Source organism: Muscardinus avellanarius, assembly GCF_963383645.1.
Source record: "Muscardinus avellanarius genome assembly, chromosome: 6".
NCBI classification, from domain to species: domain Eukaryota; kingdom Metazoa; phylum Chordata; class Mammalia; order Rodentia; family Gliridae; genus Muscardinus; species Muscardinus avellanarius.
Genome location: NC_137791.1, coordinates 126,263,025 through 126,279,816, shown reverse-complemented (window position 1 = coordinate 126,279,816; position 16,792 = coordinate 126,263,025). Strand labels below are relative to the sequence as shown.

The window sequence follows — 16,792 nt, the reverse complement described above, 5'->3', positions numbered from 1 at the left end:
TCAGCCTCCTACATACTGGAATAACATCCATGCAACTCCACGCCTGGCTAGAAATGCTTTATAGCAACTCTAGTTCTTCAGATACCGTAAATTCTCCCTTTAGAATAAGCACAAGTATTTCACTAAGAAAAACCTAAAGAGAATATACACATTCAAAAAAAAAAAAAACCCAGGAGGCAGTTTTTAGATGACACTTGTTTGTTTATTTTCTACTTAATTATTAATTATTTAATAGATTTGACATTTGCCTTATTGACTTAAACTGTACTTAAGAATAATTAAACCATGTAATTTAAAAATAATGAAAATAAAATTATAGTACACAGCTAAAGAAAAACTTCACTTTTAATTTTAATTTAATATACAGAAGTATTTTTTAAAGATACCATGATATAACTTATGATATCATGTAATAAAGCATATTTTGGTTACTTGTTCACTTAAAAATATTTTCGAATTAAAAGCCATAAAATTATGTTATATATAAAGTTAGTGTAGAACAACCATTATTCATTTCTTAAGTGGGGGCAGGCCAAACTTTATAATAAAATTTTAAAAATTACCTTCAAATAAACTGAGGTCTCTTCGTAGCCGTGGTCCATAAAGCCCTTCTAATATACTCTCAAAACCTGTGTTTTTAAAGAGAGAAAAGTGTATTAGCTAGTAGAAAAGCTTCATTTTATAATAGTTGAAAACCACTGTATCAACCAGTAAATTATTTAACATGAGCATTATTTTCCCTAGTTTAATTCAATAGGCAATATACAATAAAATAAATTGAAATATTAAAATGAAAAATGTTAACTACTAAAAACCACCTATATAACTTAAAAATATTCCTGGGTTAAAACAGTCAAGAGCCATACAATCTTAGGGTCAAGGAACTGCATATATGATGGTGGTCTCACAGTGTTGTAATGGAACCGAATAATTGGCATAACTACTGTCTTGCATTTTCTATGTTCTGATATGTTTTGATATAATATGGTATTTACCACTGTGTTGCAATTGCCCAGAGTATTAAGTATGGTAAAAGCCACAGGCTTATAGCTTTGAAGCCAAAGGCTTTATCATCAAGTTCTGTGTAAGTACATTCTAAGTGTATTACAAAGATAAAATCACCTAACTCATATTTCTCAAGATATTAGTGCCATTAAGTGACCCATGATTGTATTATAGTCAGATTGCTTATGTAATAAACTTATAGAGAGGGAACAATCTCATAGAAGACATGTATTAGAATCTTATTTACATCTGTTTAAAAACTATCAATTAAAAAATAGCACCTTTGCCAGGCATGGTGGCGCATGCTTGCAATCCCAGCATTTGGGAGGCTGAGACCAGAGGGTCATGGTTCGCGGACAGCCTCAGCTACTTAGTGAGGCCCTCTGCAACTCAGTGAGACCCGGTTTCAAAATAAAGAATAAAAAATAGGGCAGGGGTTGTAGCTGAGAGGTTGAATGTCCCTGGGTTCCATCCCCAGAGCCATGCCAAAAAAAAAAAAAAGCACCTTTAACTGAATAAATGAATAAATGATCATTCATGGTGAGAAGTTTTGCTGTGAACTTGCATATATGTATATATATAGATAGATATAGCATATCTATTGGAAAAATCAAAGCAACAATTTATTCATTAGGATAGATTAAGGACAAAATTACTGAAACCCTTGCCAAACTAACAAAATCTTAGTTCTTTTGTTTCCCAAATATTCTAGTTTTCATATATACTACTTTTAAGATTTTATAATTTTCAGCTGGGCCCAGTGGCACATGCCTGTAATCCCAGACTTGGGAAGCTGAGAAAGGAGAATCAGATGTTCAAGGCCAGCATGTGGTAACTTAGTAAGAACCCGTTTCAAAATGAAAAATTAAAAAAGCTTAGCAGTGTAGCTCAGTGGTAGAATGCCCTCGGATTCAAACTCTAGTACCACACACACAAACATAATTTTTTTTAAGTTTAAGTTTATATCATGTTCAGTTTCAAGGAGCTTTATAAGCTACAAGGAATCTAAAGAGGGGAAAAAGACCAGATGGTACAATAATTGGGAAAGCACAAGAAAAAAAAATAGAATGTGTGCATTAGGAAGAAAAAACTTAGGGCAACAATGGCAGATCATACAAATAAAAGAAAAATCAGATTTTCTCAATGGTATTCCTACATTGTAAAACATTAGAAGCCGGGTGTGGTGGCCCATGCTTGTAATCCCAGTATTTAGGAGGCTAAAACAGGAGGATCACAGATTCGTGGCCAGCCTCAGCTAGTGAGGCTCTCTGGAACTTAGTGAGACCCTGTTTCCAAATAAAGATTATATATGTATAAATATATGGCTAGAGAGTAGTTTGAAGGTAGAATGCCCCTGGGCTCAATAACCAGTACTGAAAAAAAAAAACGTATTAATACATCTACAGAAATACTTCATAAATAATGTTTTGCTGGTGGTTTCATGCGTATAATTGGTGAATTATTGTTTCACATCATAACGTAGTTCACAGTGATATCGACATACATGCACACAGCACTTGGTCGGCCTTTCCTTGGCTGCCTCCCCATTCCACCCTCCCTTTCCCATACAAGGTATTCCGATGACACTGGTATTCTCATACATGTACATGTCAATGGAAGTGAGTCTTCTGTTGATTCTCCCACTCCCCACCCAGCCTCCATTAGACCATCTCCTTCACTCCAATGAAGTTTTTCGTCCATTATCTAAAGTCCTTTTTTTTTTTATCCCAATTACTCCCTAGCTTCCTCATATAGGAGAAAACAGATGACGCTTCACATTTTGTGACTAGCTAATCTCAATTAATATAATTATTCTCTAGATCCATCCATTTCTTACAAATAAATTTTTGTTCTTTACTACTGAGTAGAATTTCATTGTGCATACATCCCATAATTTTGTAATCCATTCATCCATCAATGGAAAACTAGGTTGGTTTCATAATTTGGCTATTATAAACATGGATATGCATATATTGATATGCTAGAAATTCTAATTCCAGTTCCTTTAGAAAGATACCTAGGAATGAGCTAGATCATATGGTGAATCCATTCCTAGTTTTCTTATTTTCATAATGGCTGTACTAATTTGCAATCCCACCAACAGTATAGAAGAATTCCTTTTTCTCCACATCCTTCTATTAACATCTCCAGAATCAAGAATCATCTTAAAAATCAAAGGTGTACCAAAATAAAAATAACTAGCAACATTTCTTTACATAATAAAACATGACTTAATGATGCATCTTTTTCCCCCCTAACAATGCATCTTACAACTCATGTCCTAGACAAGACAAAGTAGTTACCATAGTACTTGTAAAAATAGGTACTAAACAAAATAGTTGAGAAATAACTTAATTTCCATGAATGGAAACTTCAGGTAGAAAAGTGAATGAACTAGCACCAGAGAGACCTTTCAGGAATGCTATAAAAAAAGATTTTCATAATGGGTAAAGGACTAAGACATAACAAGCCAAAACAGTCCTTCTATTATTAAGATATTCCAATTCTATTTTGCTGTGACTAAAGTGCTTCAAAAATATTACTGCAAATTACTATTTAAGGATGCTATTTTGTGGCATATTGGACAAAATGTATAGCCTATTTCTATATAGGTGCAATAACCTAAAATAGTGCAAATCTCCTGGTTTTAAGCCTTAAGATTAAAAAACACAGGCTTTTATTCTACTGTGTTTCTTAATTCCTCTAAAAAGATGATCAAAGTCTTACATGCATCCTGTAAAAACGTATCCATACTGAGTAATTTTGGTATTTTTGTAAATGGCATCTTTAGTTAAAAGTTTTGTTCCTTGTAGATTCATAAAAATACAACTGAAGTTTGAATACTGACTCTGTATCTAGCAACAGTGCTAAATCTCTAATTATAATAATTTATCTGAAGATTCCTTACTTATACAAATATATCATCTACAGATAAAACTGGTTTTTTCTTTCCAGTATTTGTTTTCTTTTTTCTTGTTCTTTTATAAATGCCATGGTGTACTTCCACTATTTGAGCAGACCTTTTATAATATTGTAAAAGGTAGTGATGACTCAAGTAGAAAAGTTTTCAAAATGTCATCATTAAATATAATATTTAAAATAACATCACACTAAGGAAGTTCCTACTATTTATAATTCACTGGATATTTTTTCCTACCATAAATAGATGTTACATTTTTATCAATTTTTTCTTAACCTACTTAAATAATTGTGTTTTGTAGGGTATTTTAGATTTCTTAATATGATGAAGTACACTGATGGATTTATGTTATAGCCTACCTTCTTCTACTCTTAGAGAATGATCTCATGATCATTTGGTATTTTTACATATTACTGGGTTTATTGTTCTGATATTTCCTTTAAAATGTCTACATCTAAGCCCGGCGTGGTGGCGCACGCTTGTAATCCCTGCGCTTGGGAGGCTGAGAGAGGAGGATCGTGCAGGTTCGAAGCCAGCCGCGTGCACTGGCTTAGGAGACTTGTTTCCAAATAAAAAATGTAAAAAAATAGGTCTGGGAGTGTAGCCCAGAGGTAGAAGGGCTTCCAGGAACCCCAGTACCACCAAAAAATAAAAAAATAAAAAAAGTTCACCATTCAGATAGGCCTGTAAAAAAAAAAAAGTATCTCTTGTACCTGTCAAGTTCTGATATCAAAATTATGCAACCTTCATAAAATGAGTACCAATTTTCCCTCTTTTTCTTTCATCTAGAAAATCTTTATAGAACATAGGGTACTTTGTTTGAATATTTAGTAGAAATACTAGAAGCCAACTGGGGCTAAAGTCTTTTTAAAGGGTCTACTAGTCAAATTTATTCAACTATCATAGGACTACTGAGGTTTTCTATTTCTTGTATTATTTATATTTTCTGAGAACATGCCCATTTCCATGATAGTTTCTAATTACTTTCATAAAACTTTTCATTATGTTTTCATCTATTTAATGTCAGTAGCATTGGCAGTATGCTTTTCATTCCACATTCAATTGTTTTCTAAAGTTTCTCAATTCTATTTTTAGTATTTTAGGAGAAATTCTCGACTTGTTGGTCTTTTCTATTGGTATGTCTGTTTTCATATCCACTAGTTTCTACTGCCGCTTTTATTTCTTCCTGCTGTCTATTTTCAGTTTGTTATACTCTACTTTTCCAACTTTTGGAGATGTTTAACACAGTAACATTCAGCCTTTCTTTTTTCTAACACGTGCATTTAAAGCAAACTAATTTTTTACTTAAGCTACATTCCATAACTTTTGATATATTTTCTTTACCTTCAAAATATTTCCAACTTTCCATTATGACTTCTGTTTTGACTATGGCTTTTAAAAAGAATATTTCTTACTTTTCATTTACAGAAGACTAGTTTACTATCTTTTAAAATAGATTTAACTTAATTACTTTGTAGTCAAAGAAAATATACAATGATTTCAACCCTGTGAAATGTTCTGATATTGTTTTTACAGTGGATATGGACAATCTTTGAAAATTATATATTTTTGAAAAGAATTTGCACTTGGAATTACTAAATGCAGTGCTCTCTATCTGTTTACTAGGTTAACTTCTCAATTGTTCTTTTTAAATCATAAACATCATTTTGTTCATTTTGTTTTTCTAGAGCTGATTGTTCTATCAATTGTTGAGAAGAGTATGTAAAACGTATTAAATATGTGGTTCTTATATTTTTTAGTTTTGAGAAAATTTTTATGTTTTTAAGGCTATTTTATTAAGAATTTATCATTTCATAATTGTCTATTTCCCTGGCAAATATAGGTGGCCTAATATTACTTGGCTATAAACCCTTTTTCATTATTTTTATGACATATCTTTTGCAGTTATTTTTCATGACCTTTCTGCATTATTGAATAGCATATAAAAAGCTTGCTTTTTCAGTCCACTCTGACATTTTTGTCAGAATTTTGTAAATTTAAGAGCTATCAATATAGTTGGGTTTGAATTCTAGTTTTATTTGTGTCAAGATTCTATCATTCTATTTCTCTTCTTTCTTGCAACCTTCAGAATTGATTAAATGCTTATCATTTTGTTCCTCTTCCACTGGTTTAAAACTTATAACCCCAATTTTCTACTCCTGCTGTGATTTAGTCAGAATAAAAATATGCTTTTTAATCACAATGTTTGTTAGCTCATTAAAATATAATACAACTATTGATATTACTGTGTTTAAATCCACCATCTATTTTCTTATGTTTTACTTTGGTTTTTATTTATGTTTTGTGTGTGTGGTACTGAGAATGAAACCCAGGGGCATTCTACCTCCAAGCTACACTCCCAGTTCTATTTTTTATTTATTTTGAAACAGGGTCTCGCTGAGTTGCAAAGGCCTCACTAATTGGCGTAGGCTGTTGATGAACCATGATCCTCCTGTCTCAGCCTCCCAAATTGCTGGGATTACAAGCGTGCACCACCAAGCCTGGCTTCCATTGGTTTTATCTATGTTCCTTTCCATGCTCTTACCTGGTAATATTCTTTGGGGTTAAATTACTTTTTAGTAATCCATTTTATTGATATTCTTACTAGTTATAAACTTCAGTTTACTTATTTCAATGCTTGCCCTAGTATTTACAATATTCATTTTAACCTTTAGCAAAACAATTATTGTACCACTTAATATATTATGTAAGCAGTATGCATCTATCTTCCACCCTATCCTATATGCTATAGTTACATGATGTATCTGTTTCTATTATAAATCCCATAACATATTACATTCGCTTTATAATTTTATTTTTTGGTGGTACTGGAGTTCCTGAAAACTCTTCTACCTCCGGGCTACCCTCCCAGACCTATTTTTTTATATTTTTATTTGGAAACAAGGTCTCTTAAGCCAGCGTGGCTGGCTTCCAACCTGAGCAATCCTCCTGTCTCCGCCTCCCAAGTGCAGGTATTACAAGCATGCACCACCACACCCTGCTACTTTATAATTTTAAACACATAAAAATATTGTTTACATTTACATACTTACAGTGTCATGTTTTTGCCCCTGTGTAGATCTGATACCCTAAAAATTGCCCTCAATATTTCCCGTACTGCAAATTTGTAACTAATGAATTATTTCAGCTACTGCTTTCCTAGGAAAAAATTTGCCCCACTTTTAGGAAAACATCTTATTTGGTATAAAATTTTAGGGTGACACGTTTTTAATCCCAGTTCATTAAAAATGTGTTTGCATGCTCTGTTTGGCAGCTGCTGCTAAGTCCTCTTCTCCTTATTCCTCTGTTCATAATTTACAGAAAAAGACTTCAGGGAATTATAAATCCCAAAGTTTGCTTACAGAGTTTATCAAGCTGCTTTTTAAATTTTATTTCTGTGGTACTGGGACTGGAACTCAGGGGCATTCTATCTCTGAGCTACACCCATAGTCCTATTTTTTTAGTCTTTTTATTTTTTGAAACAGGGTCTCATTGAGTTGTGAAGGGCCTCACTAAGTAGCTGAGGCTGTCCATGAACCACGATCCTCCGGTCTCTGCCTCCTGAATACTGGGATTAAAAGCATGTGCTACCACTCTCGGCAGGCTGCTATTTAAGTTTTCTTTTTATCATTGACTTTCAGAAATTCAACAATTATATAACTTTGTATGGTTTTGTTGGTATACATTCAAGTAAAGTGAACAAACTAGGACCACAGTTCTCATCAATTAAAAAAAAAAGTCAGCCATCATTTCTCCAAATATATTTTTCTGTGTACTGCTTTTGTTCTGAAACTTCAATTACATACATTTTAGACCATTTGGTATTGTACCACTGGTCACCAAAGCTCTATTTACTTTTTTCATAGTTCTTTTTACATCTATGCTTCATTTAGGGAAAGTTGTTATTTTTTTAATTTACTAATGTTTTCTTCTCTATAATGAAGTTGAATGTAAGTGGTCTCATCTCTCCAATTAATATACACAGACTGGAATGCTGTTTTCAAGACACTCATCTTACAATCACAATCAAAGACTGAAAAGTATAAGGATAGAAAATGATATTCCATGCAAATAGGGTCCCAAACCAGTAGGAATAGCTACTCTCACATCTGACCAGTAATGAATCTGCTGAAAAAAAATCAAGAAAAGAATTCCACATCCAAATGTTAAAACAAAAAGCAAGCAGGCAAACAAACAAAAACCTAGGAATATACCTAACCAAGGAAGTAAACAATCTCTACAAGTAAAATTACAGAACACTGAATAAAGAGGAAACACTAGAAGATTGAAAGATGTCCCATGTTAATGGATAATACAATTGTTAAAATGGCTACAGATTCAATGCAATACCCCATCAAAATGCCAGTGACATTCTGCATAGAACTAGAAAAACAATCCTAACATTTATGTGAAAGCACAAAAGACTAAGAATAGCTAAAGCAATCTGGAGCAAGAACAGTACTAGAAGTATCAAAATACCCAATTTCAAGTTATACTGCAGAGCTACTGTAACAGAAACAACATGGCACTGGCATAAAAACACACACATAGGCCAATGGAATGGACACAAAGATGAACCAACACAGACACAGTATGTGACTCTTGATAAAGATGCCAAAAACATACACTGGAGAAAAGACAGCTTTTTAACTGAGTTACAGAAACTAGACATCCATATATATAAAAAATAAAAGTATATGCCTTTCTCCTATAGAAAAGTCAACTGAAATGGATTAATGTCCTAGGAATTAAACCAGAAACTTTCCAACTGCTGAAAGAAAACATATGGTCAACAATCCAACATACAGGCCTTTTCAGTAGGTTTCCTAAAAGCTAAGGAAATAATACTAAGAATAAATGAAGTGATATACAATTAAAGAGCTTCTGCACAGCAAAGGAAACAAGAGCAGAAAAGAGAACCTATAGACTGAAAAAATCTTTGCCAGCTACTCTTCTGAGAGAGGATTACTATTCTCAAGACTACAAAAACTAAACACACACAGCAAAATAAATAAATAAATAAATGCATAAGTAAACCAATCAATGAATGGACAAATGAACTAAATAGACATTTCTTAAAGAAATACAAATAGCCAACAAATAAATGAAAAAACTTCAACATTTTTAGCAATCAGGAAGATGAAAATAAAGACTACACCGAGATTTTATCTCACTCCAGTTAGAATAGCAGTCATAAAGAACTCAAATGATAATAAATACCAGCAAAGAAGGGAGGTTGGCGGAAAACCATACACTATTAGTGGGACAGTAAAGTAGTAAAACCAGCACAAAAATCAGTACAGAGGTTTTTAAAAAAAATAAAAATGGGACTACCAGAAGATAAAGCTAAAACACTCCTTAGTATTATCCAAAAATAATTAGAATACATTAGAAATACATGGCTGGGCACAGTGGCATATACCTGTAATACCATTACTTGGAGGCTGAGAAAAGAAGGATAGCAGGTTTGTGGCCAGCCTCAGCAACTTACTGAGGCCCTCCACAACTTAGAAAGGCCCTGTTCAAAAACAACAACAACAAATACAACTAGAGGCTACAGCCCAGAGGTAGAATGCCGGGTCCAATCCCTGGTACCATTAAATTAAAAAAAAAAAAAAAAAGGAGGGGGGAGAAAATGTGGTATGTATATACTATGGAGTTTTTCTCAGTTATAAAAAATGAAATTATGTAATTTGCAGGAAAATGGATGGGACTTAAGAGCATTTTATTAAGTGAAATAAGCCAAACTCAGAAAACCAAGTATTGTATTTTTCCTCCCATATGTGGAAACTAGAGGGGAAACAAGGGGGAGGGGGGAGGTCTCATGAAAAGAGAAACCAGTGGAGGAAAGTGATCAGGGGATCAGGGGCAGGGGAAAGGAGGAGTTGGAAAGGGTAAGCATTAGGGTAAGAAATGGACCAAATTATGCTATGTGCACTTACAGATGTGTAACAACAAATATCACTATCATAATTATAAGGCATCAATTAAAAATAAAAGCAAAGTTTACAATTTTAAGAGTTTTGAAATATACATACACCCATAGAACTACTGTCACAAGTAACATTTCCAGCACTCTCACCTATCTCCTCCACCACAACCCTAGGCAAATACTCATATTTGTATATTCTAAAATTTTACCATAATAGAACCTTACAGAACTTTTTTTTTTTTTTGGGGGGGTGAGCTTTTTGACATGGTCCTCTTCTTTCAGTGGAATAATTCTGAAAATTTATCTATCTGTTTCTAGGTACCATTAGTTTGTTATTCCTAACTATATTACTTTGTATGGATATACTACAAATATTTATATAGAAGTTGTTAATAGTGAAACATCAGGGTTACATGTTTGGCTTTTTAAAAAGCCAGATTGTTTTCAAAAGTTATCATTTTACATTGCCACCATCTGTCATCCATATATAAAAGTTAATGTGACTACTTCACATCTCTGCCACCAGTTGGTACAGCTGTCAAATATCTGGGTTTTTGCCTTGTTTTGTTCTGCTTTTTCTTTCTAAAAACAATTCTAATGATGAAAAATTTCCTGGTCTATATCTTTTCACATGCTTATTGATATTCGTACATCTGTAAAAATCTTTAATTTGGTGATCATTACATTGTATGAGAGTTTGTTTTGGTTTAGAATGTATTCTGAATATAATTCCTTTGTCTGAAATGCAATCAAAACTTGTTTTATTGTGGTTCATTTAATTGCACTTTGCAGACATTGAGTTTTACAAAATGGAAGTGTTCAGCATAATTTTTCTAACAGCCTGTGCTCAACTTATCTCTCTGTCACATTTTGGTAATTCTCACAATATTTCAAACTTTTTTCCATCATTATTCTATGTTACAGTGCCTGTGATTAGTGGTCTTTGAAGCTACCACTTAATTGTTTTGTATCACCAAAAACCACAATGAATGATTTTTGTTTTCTGTCTATTCCAATGATTCCTTTATTCTTTTACTCTAATGGGCCTTGCTATCTTTGAGACATAATAATACTGAAAATAAGGAAATTAATAACCCTACAATAGCTTTTGCACAGAAAATAAAATTTATGAGCTTTAAGGAAAAAACTCCATCTCCATAACATAAAAACCGAAGGTAAACCAACAAGGGCTGAAATACAAGCTACAGCAAGTTATTCAGAAGACATAATTAAGATTACTGATCAAAGTATCTACACTAGAACAAATGTAAAAGGCAGATAAGATGGTGTTATACTGGAAGACACAACCTAAGACTTTCATAGCTAGAGAGAAGTCAATGCCTAGTTTCAAAAACATAAAAGACAGGGTGACTCCCTTGGTAGGTAGGATCTAATATAGATGAAGACTTTAAATTGAAGCCAACACTCATCATTCAAAAAATCCCAAGGCTCTTGAGAATTATACTAAATATTACCTATGTCCTATGAATGGAATAACAAAGCCTGGATGAGAGCTTGTCTGCTTATCACATGGTATACTGAGTATTTTAAGAACACAGTTCAAACTTACTACTGCTCAGAAGAAAAAAAATCCTTTTACAATAGTATTGAAGTAGTGATTTAAAAATAGAATGCCAGCCAGGCGTGGTGGCGCAAGTTTGTAATCCCAGTGCTTGGGAGGCTGAGACAGGAGGATCACACAGGTTCGAAGCCAGCCTCAGCTACTTAGTGAGGCCCCCGGCAACTTAGTGAGACCCTGTTTCCAAATAAAATATAAAATAGGTCTGGGAGTATAGCCAGGAGGTAGAAAGCCTCTGGGTTCCACCCCCAGAACCACAAAAAAAAAAAAAAAAAAAAGAATGCCTCCCCCAGCCCGCATGGAACTGGTAGCAATGTTGGAAGCAGTGCTTGGGTGTAATCTTAACAGTGGATAAATCCATTTATCTGGGTGGTGGCATGGGCTGGTAGAGTGTGGCTGGAGATGGTGGGTCCTTGGAGACTACATAGTTCTTCCCTCACTCTCGTGTCTGGCCTCCATGATGTGAGAGTGATCCTTGCACTCTGCTCTCCCACTCTCCGCTTCCCACCACCACCAAGCCGAGATCCATGCCCCCCCAACACGCACACACACCCCTTCCTCACACACAAACTGAACCCAAAATATCCCAAGAATACTGTAAGCAAATAAATCTCCCTTCCTCTAAGTTGTACATTAGGGAATTTCCCTCTCCTCCCACTCAACTCCTCAGGTCGCCTTATTTGCTCATCTATGGCTCTCCTTCAATTTAAAGATTTATTTACTATTTATTTAATGATGCTGGGGATTAAACTGGAAACATTCTAACTTTGAGCTACACCCTCATCTTTCTTCCTTCCTTCCTTCCTTCCTTCCTTTCTTTCTTTCTTTCTTTCTTTCTTTCTTTCTTTCTTTCTTTCTTTCGAACCTGTCATCTTCCTTTCCCAGCTGGTAAAGTACTAACTTGCATTACAGGTATGCACCACCACACCCAGCTTATTTTTTTTTAATTACTGCATAATTCTATAAGATACGGTATCATGATTTAACACATGTATCCAGTATGTAATGGTCAAATAAGGATAGTTAACATTTTTTCCCCTTTAATTTTTTTAAAAGGTTTTAAAGCAGAAGAAAAAAGACTTTCCATTACTAAGTTTAGCTTTTGTGAATCTCCACTGAGCACCTCTCTGTAGTCGATGTTTCCTCTTACTTGTGGTTGGATATTGTCTTCATTATAGCTCCCAGAAACTGCAATCCTAAAGGTGCTATTTTTCAGAACATGTGGGTGTCACACCCAGCTTAATGCCTTCTTTTGTTTATTTGTTTGTTTGTTTTTTTGGTGGTACTGGGGTTCCTGGAAACTTTTCTACCTCCGGGGCTACACTCCCAGACCTACTTTATATTTTTATTTGGAAAAAGGGTTTCTTAAACCAGCGAGTCTGGCTTCGAACCAGCAAGACCCTCCTGTCCCAGCCTCCCAAGCGCAGGGATTACAAGCGTGCGCCACCACGCCCAGCTTAATAAGCCTTCTTAATAGATCTGGATTCTTTGCAGATTTTTAGACTTAGTGTTTAAGTAAGAGAATAAATACTTTAAAAATTAGTATTAAAGCCAAGTGTGATGGTGTATGTTTGTAATTCCATTACTTGGGAGGCTGAGACAGGAAGATTTCAGAATTGCAGCTCAGCAACTCAGTGAGACACCATTTCAAAATAAAGAATAAAAAATGCCGGGTGTGGTGGTGCAAGCTTGTAATCCCTGCACTTTGGAGGCTGAGACAGGAGGATCACACAGGTTCAAAGCCAGCTTCAGCTACTTAGTGAGGTTCTCAGTAACTTAGTGAGACCCTGTTTCCAAATAAAATAGAAAATAGGTCTGGGAGTATAGCCCGGAGGTAGAAAGCATCTGGGTTCCAGCCCCAGTACCACAAAAAAAAAAAAGCCCAGTGTGGTGGTGCAAGCTTGTAATAATACCCTAGCTTGGGAGGTGGAGACAGGAGTCCGAAGCCAGCTGCTGGCTTAAGAGACCCTGTTTCCAATTAAAAAAAAAAAAAAAGTATAAAATAGGCCTGGGAGTGTAGCCCAGAGGTAGAAGGGTTTCCACGAACCCCAGTACCAAAAAAAAAAAAAAAAAAAAAAAAAAAGAATTAATAGGGCTGAAGGTAAAGCTTGGAGGCAGATGCCCCTGGGTTCAATCCCTACTATAGAAACAAAAGGCACTAAAAATTTTAAATCAGTATTTTATCATTACAGGTCTTTATGTTATCAAGGTATGTTACTGCTATCTCATGGTCTGGGCTAGTCTTGACTTGTTTCTTTGTATAATTAATTCAGTGTTTACTAACTTTTGCACTCAAAAGATGAATATTAAGCTTATTCATAAGCTGGCTTTAAAGTAAGATTATCCTGGGGACCCAGCATGAACTTATATAAGAGGGAGGCAAAAGAATTAGAAATGGTAGTAGAAGCCTCTCGAAGTTGGAAAAAGCAAGAAAATGAATTGTGGATTATAGTCTTCATAAAGGAACACAATCTTGTTCCTGCCTACAGTCGATTTTATCCCAGGGAGACCCACTGCAGACTTTTGACCTCCAGAACTGTAAGATGATCAATTTGCTTTGCGTTAAGATATTGAACTTGTGAAATCTGTGGCAACAGCAAAAGGAAACAGTACATGCTGCAAAATAACTTTATGACATGAGGATCCTTGATTGACTCAGAATAATCACCTCTTGGAGAACTAGAAAGTGTTTTCATTTATGAAAATCTTTGTATGTCTTCTTCTGTCCAAATGTTAGTTTCTTCTGGGTAGAAATCTCTTATAATTTATGCCTAGAGGTATGAATGATTTTCAATTTTACTAGATAATGAATCATATGGTTAAACTAACCTAAAACTCTATCAATGATATTTATTTTCCCAAAATGATTGCTAGAAGTATAAGACAATATATTTGTTCAACACGAGTAAAAATTTTAATTTTAATCCACAATTCCTTATTTACTGAGATTAAGCATATTTTAAAATATTATACTTTCAGATTTCCCCTTTAGCCAGTTTTCAACTTGTGTTTTAACCTTTTAAAAACTCATAGTTGTTATGTATTCTGGATTATAATTATGAACTTCATAAACTCTACACATTGTTCAATAATGGCTTCACTTTTCATTTTGTTCTCTCATATGCAAATTTTATTTTGTTTAACTGTGCCATAGTCAAATATTTTTGTAATCTATTTTATGGTTTGTGTATTTTTTTTCATAAGTTAAATGTTTGAAAGTCAAGGCAATCATTTGACCTATGTGTGCATGTTTTTCACATGTAGTTCTTTAATCCATTAGCATGCATTTTTAATGAACAATATAATAAAGAAAATCAACTTTATCCCAAATATCAATTTCAATTCATTAGTAGGCCACCTTTATTATCTTTGAAGTCCCCAAATGTATGTGGGTTGGTATATTTTGTACAGTTTTTGAAGTAAATTGTACTACCAAAAAATTCATTCACTTTTCATGAAATGTATAAACAAATCTTTTGTCTATTTTCAAATTGTGTTGTCCTTTTACTATTGAGCTGTAAGAGTTCTTTTGGATAAAATTCCCTTATCAGATATATGTCTATCTGCAAATATTTTCTTCAAGTCTATAGATTCTTATTTCAAGCTCAAGGTTTGGTAACTTTAAGTCCAATGTATCCATTCATTTTTTTTTTCTTTATGGATTGGTTTTTAGGTTCTTCATTAGTTTCTGTCTACTCCTAAGGTAATATCACAGTATGTTAAGTATTACTGTTTTATCATTTTTAAAATATTAACATTCTATGAGTTTCTGAATAAAGATCTAATATTAATTAGAGACATTTTATCCTATCTTCTAAGTTTTTACAACAGTAAAATGTTAATAAAAAATCTTGTTTTGGTGTTTATGCGGATGTGCTGGTTTATAACCAAAATATTTGCTAGCTTCTCCTACAAATTTTAGTTTTGTATTTACAGATTCTCTTACATTTTTCATCATAAATATCTATGAGGAAACACAATTATAATTATTCTTTCCTGGGCATGGTGGCGCACGCTTGTAATCCCCGCACTTGGGAGGCAGAGACAGGAGGATAGCACAGGTTCCCTGTTTCCAAATAAAAATATAAAATAGGTCTGGGAGTGTAGCCCAGAGGTAGAAGGGTTTCCAGGAACCCCAGTACCACACACAGACAAAAAAAAAAAAAAATTCTTTCAAGTAATTTTTTTCTCTTTTAATTTTACTGTTTTGAATAGAGTCCAATTAATGATAAAAGTTAGGTACCCAGACATATAACATAGCTGGTTACAATAAAATTCTTCTAATTTTCAAAATCACATGTTTGCTATAGACTTTTAGTAGATAACATATTTTATCATAATAAAATAAAAGAGTATTTTGAAATACTTTTACTTCTTCAAAAGTAACAGAATTTATTAACTTAGCCCATGAGAAAGGGATGGGGGGTGTTAAGCACTAGAAATTTCCACAAATTTACCAAGTGAGGAAATATAGCAGGAAAAACTGAATTATACCAGAGCTTGAGATCTCAAATGAAAATAATTCTATGTGGTTGGGCATGGTAGTACATGCCTATAATCCCAGTACTTGGAAGGCTGAGACAGGAGGATCTCAGGCCCAAGAACAACCTCAGCAATTTAGTGAGACTCTGAGCAATCTAGTAAGGCCATTCCAAAACAAAATATAAATAAAAACAAAAAGGGTTAGGAGTGTATTCCAGAGGTAGAACATCCCTGGGGGGTTCAATTTCTAGTACTACACCCAGGAAAAAAAAATTTTATTTAGGAAAATAGAAAATACCCCTTCAAGGGAGAGTGAGAGCCACCCCCAAAGTGAGATGTACTTTAGGGAGTTCAGGGCTCTTTTTTATACAAGGAGTGGCCAGGAGAAGACATCTGAGAATGAACCCAGTCCAGTAGTCAAAATGTGATTTACAGTGAGTTGGTCATCTTCCAGGTCCTGATCCTATACTGCAATATCAATATGTATCTATTTTGTATAAACTTTTCAAAAACAGCTAACAATGCCCAAGAAGATTGCTCCCTTGAATAGTGTCGAAGGAGATTTTCTATTTTGTGTGATCTCTGCTGTCTGAAAAAGACACCTCAAAAATTTGTAAAAGCTGAGTGTTAAAAAAGATTGACAGAACTAAAAATGAATTAGAAAGGGATAAAATATAGAATATAAAAGAGTATTTCAAAGCCAGGTGTGGTGCCACATGCTTGTAATCCCAGTCCTTTGGAGGCTGAAACAGGAGAAATGCATAGGTTCAAAGCCAGTCTCAGGTACTTAGTGAGGCTCTCAGCAACTTAGTGAGACCCTGTTTCCAAATAAAGTATATAATAGTTCTAGGAATGTAGCCCAGAGGTAGAAAGC

General features: G+C 34.1%; 1 protein-coding gene across 4 annotated transcripts in view; it reads right to left on the bottom strand.

Annotated features, from left to right (window-relative positions):
• The window catches only part of LCORL (ligand dependent nuclear receptor corepressor like), a gene marked incomplete at both ends in the record, with an annotated part of 151,792 nt that overhangs the window by 104,919 nt on the left and 30,081 nt on the right, over positions 1–16,792 (bottom strand). For all 4 annotated transcript variants that reach the window (XM_080697017.1, XM_080697018.1, XM_080697016.1 and 1 more), the window contains one exon: positions 564–629. In XM_080697017.1, coding sequence (XP_080553143.1) covers positions 564–629 — 66 coding nt within the window. The remainder of the gene's footprint in view (positions 1–563; positions 630–16,792) is intronic.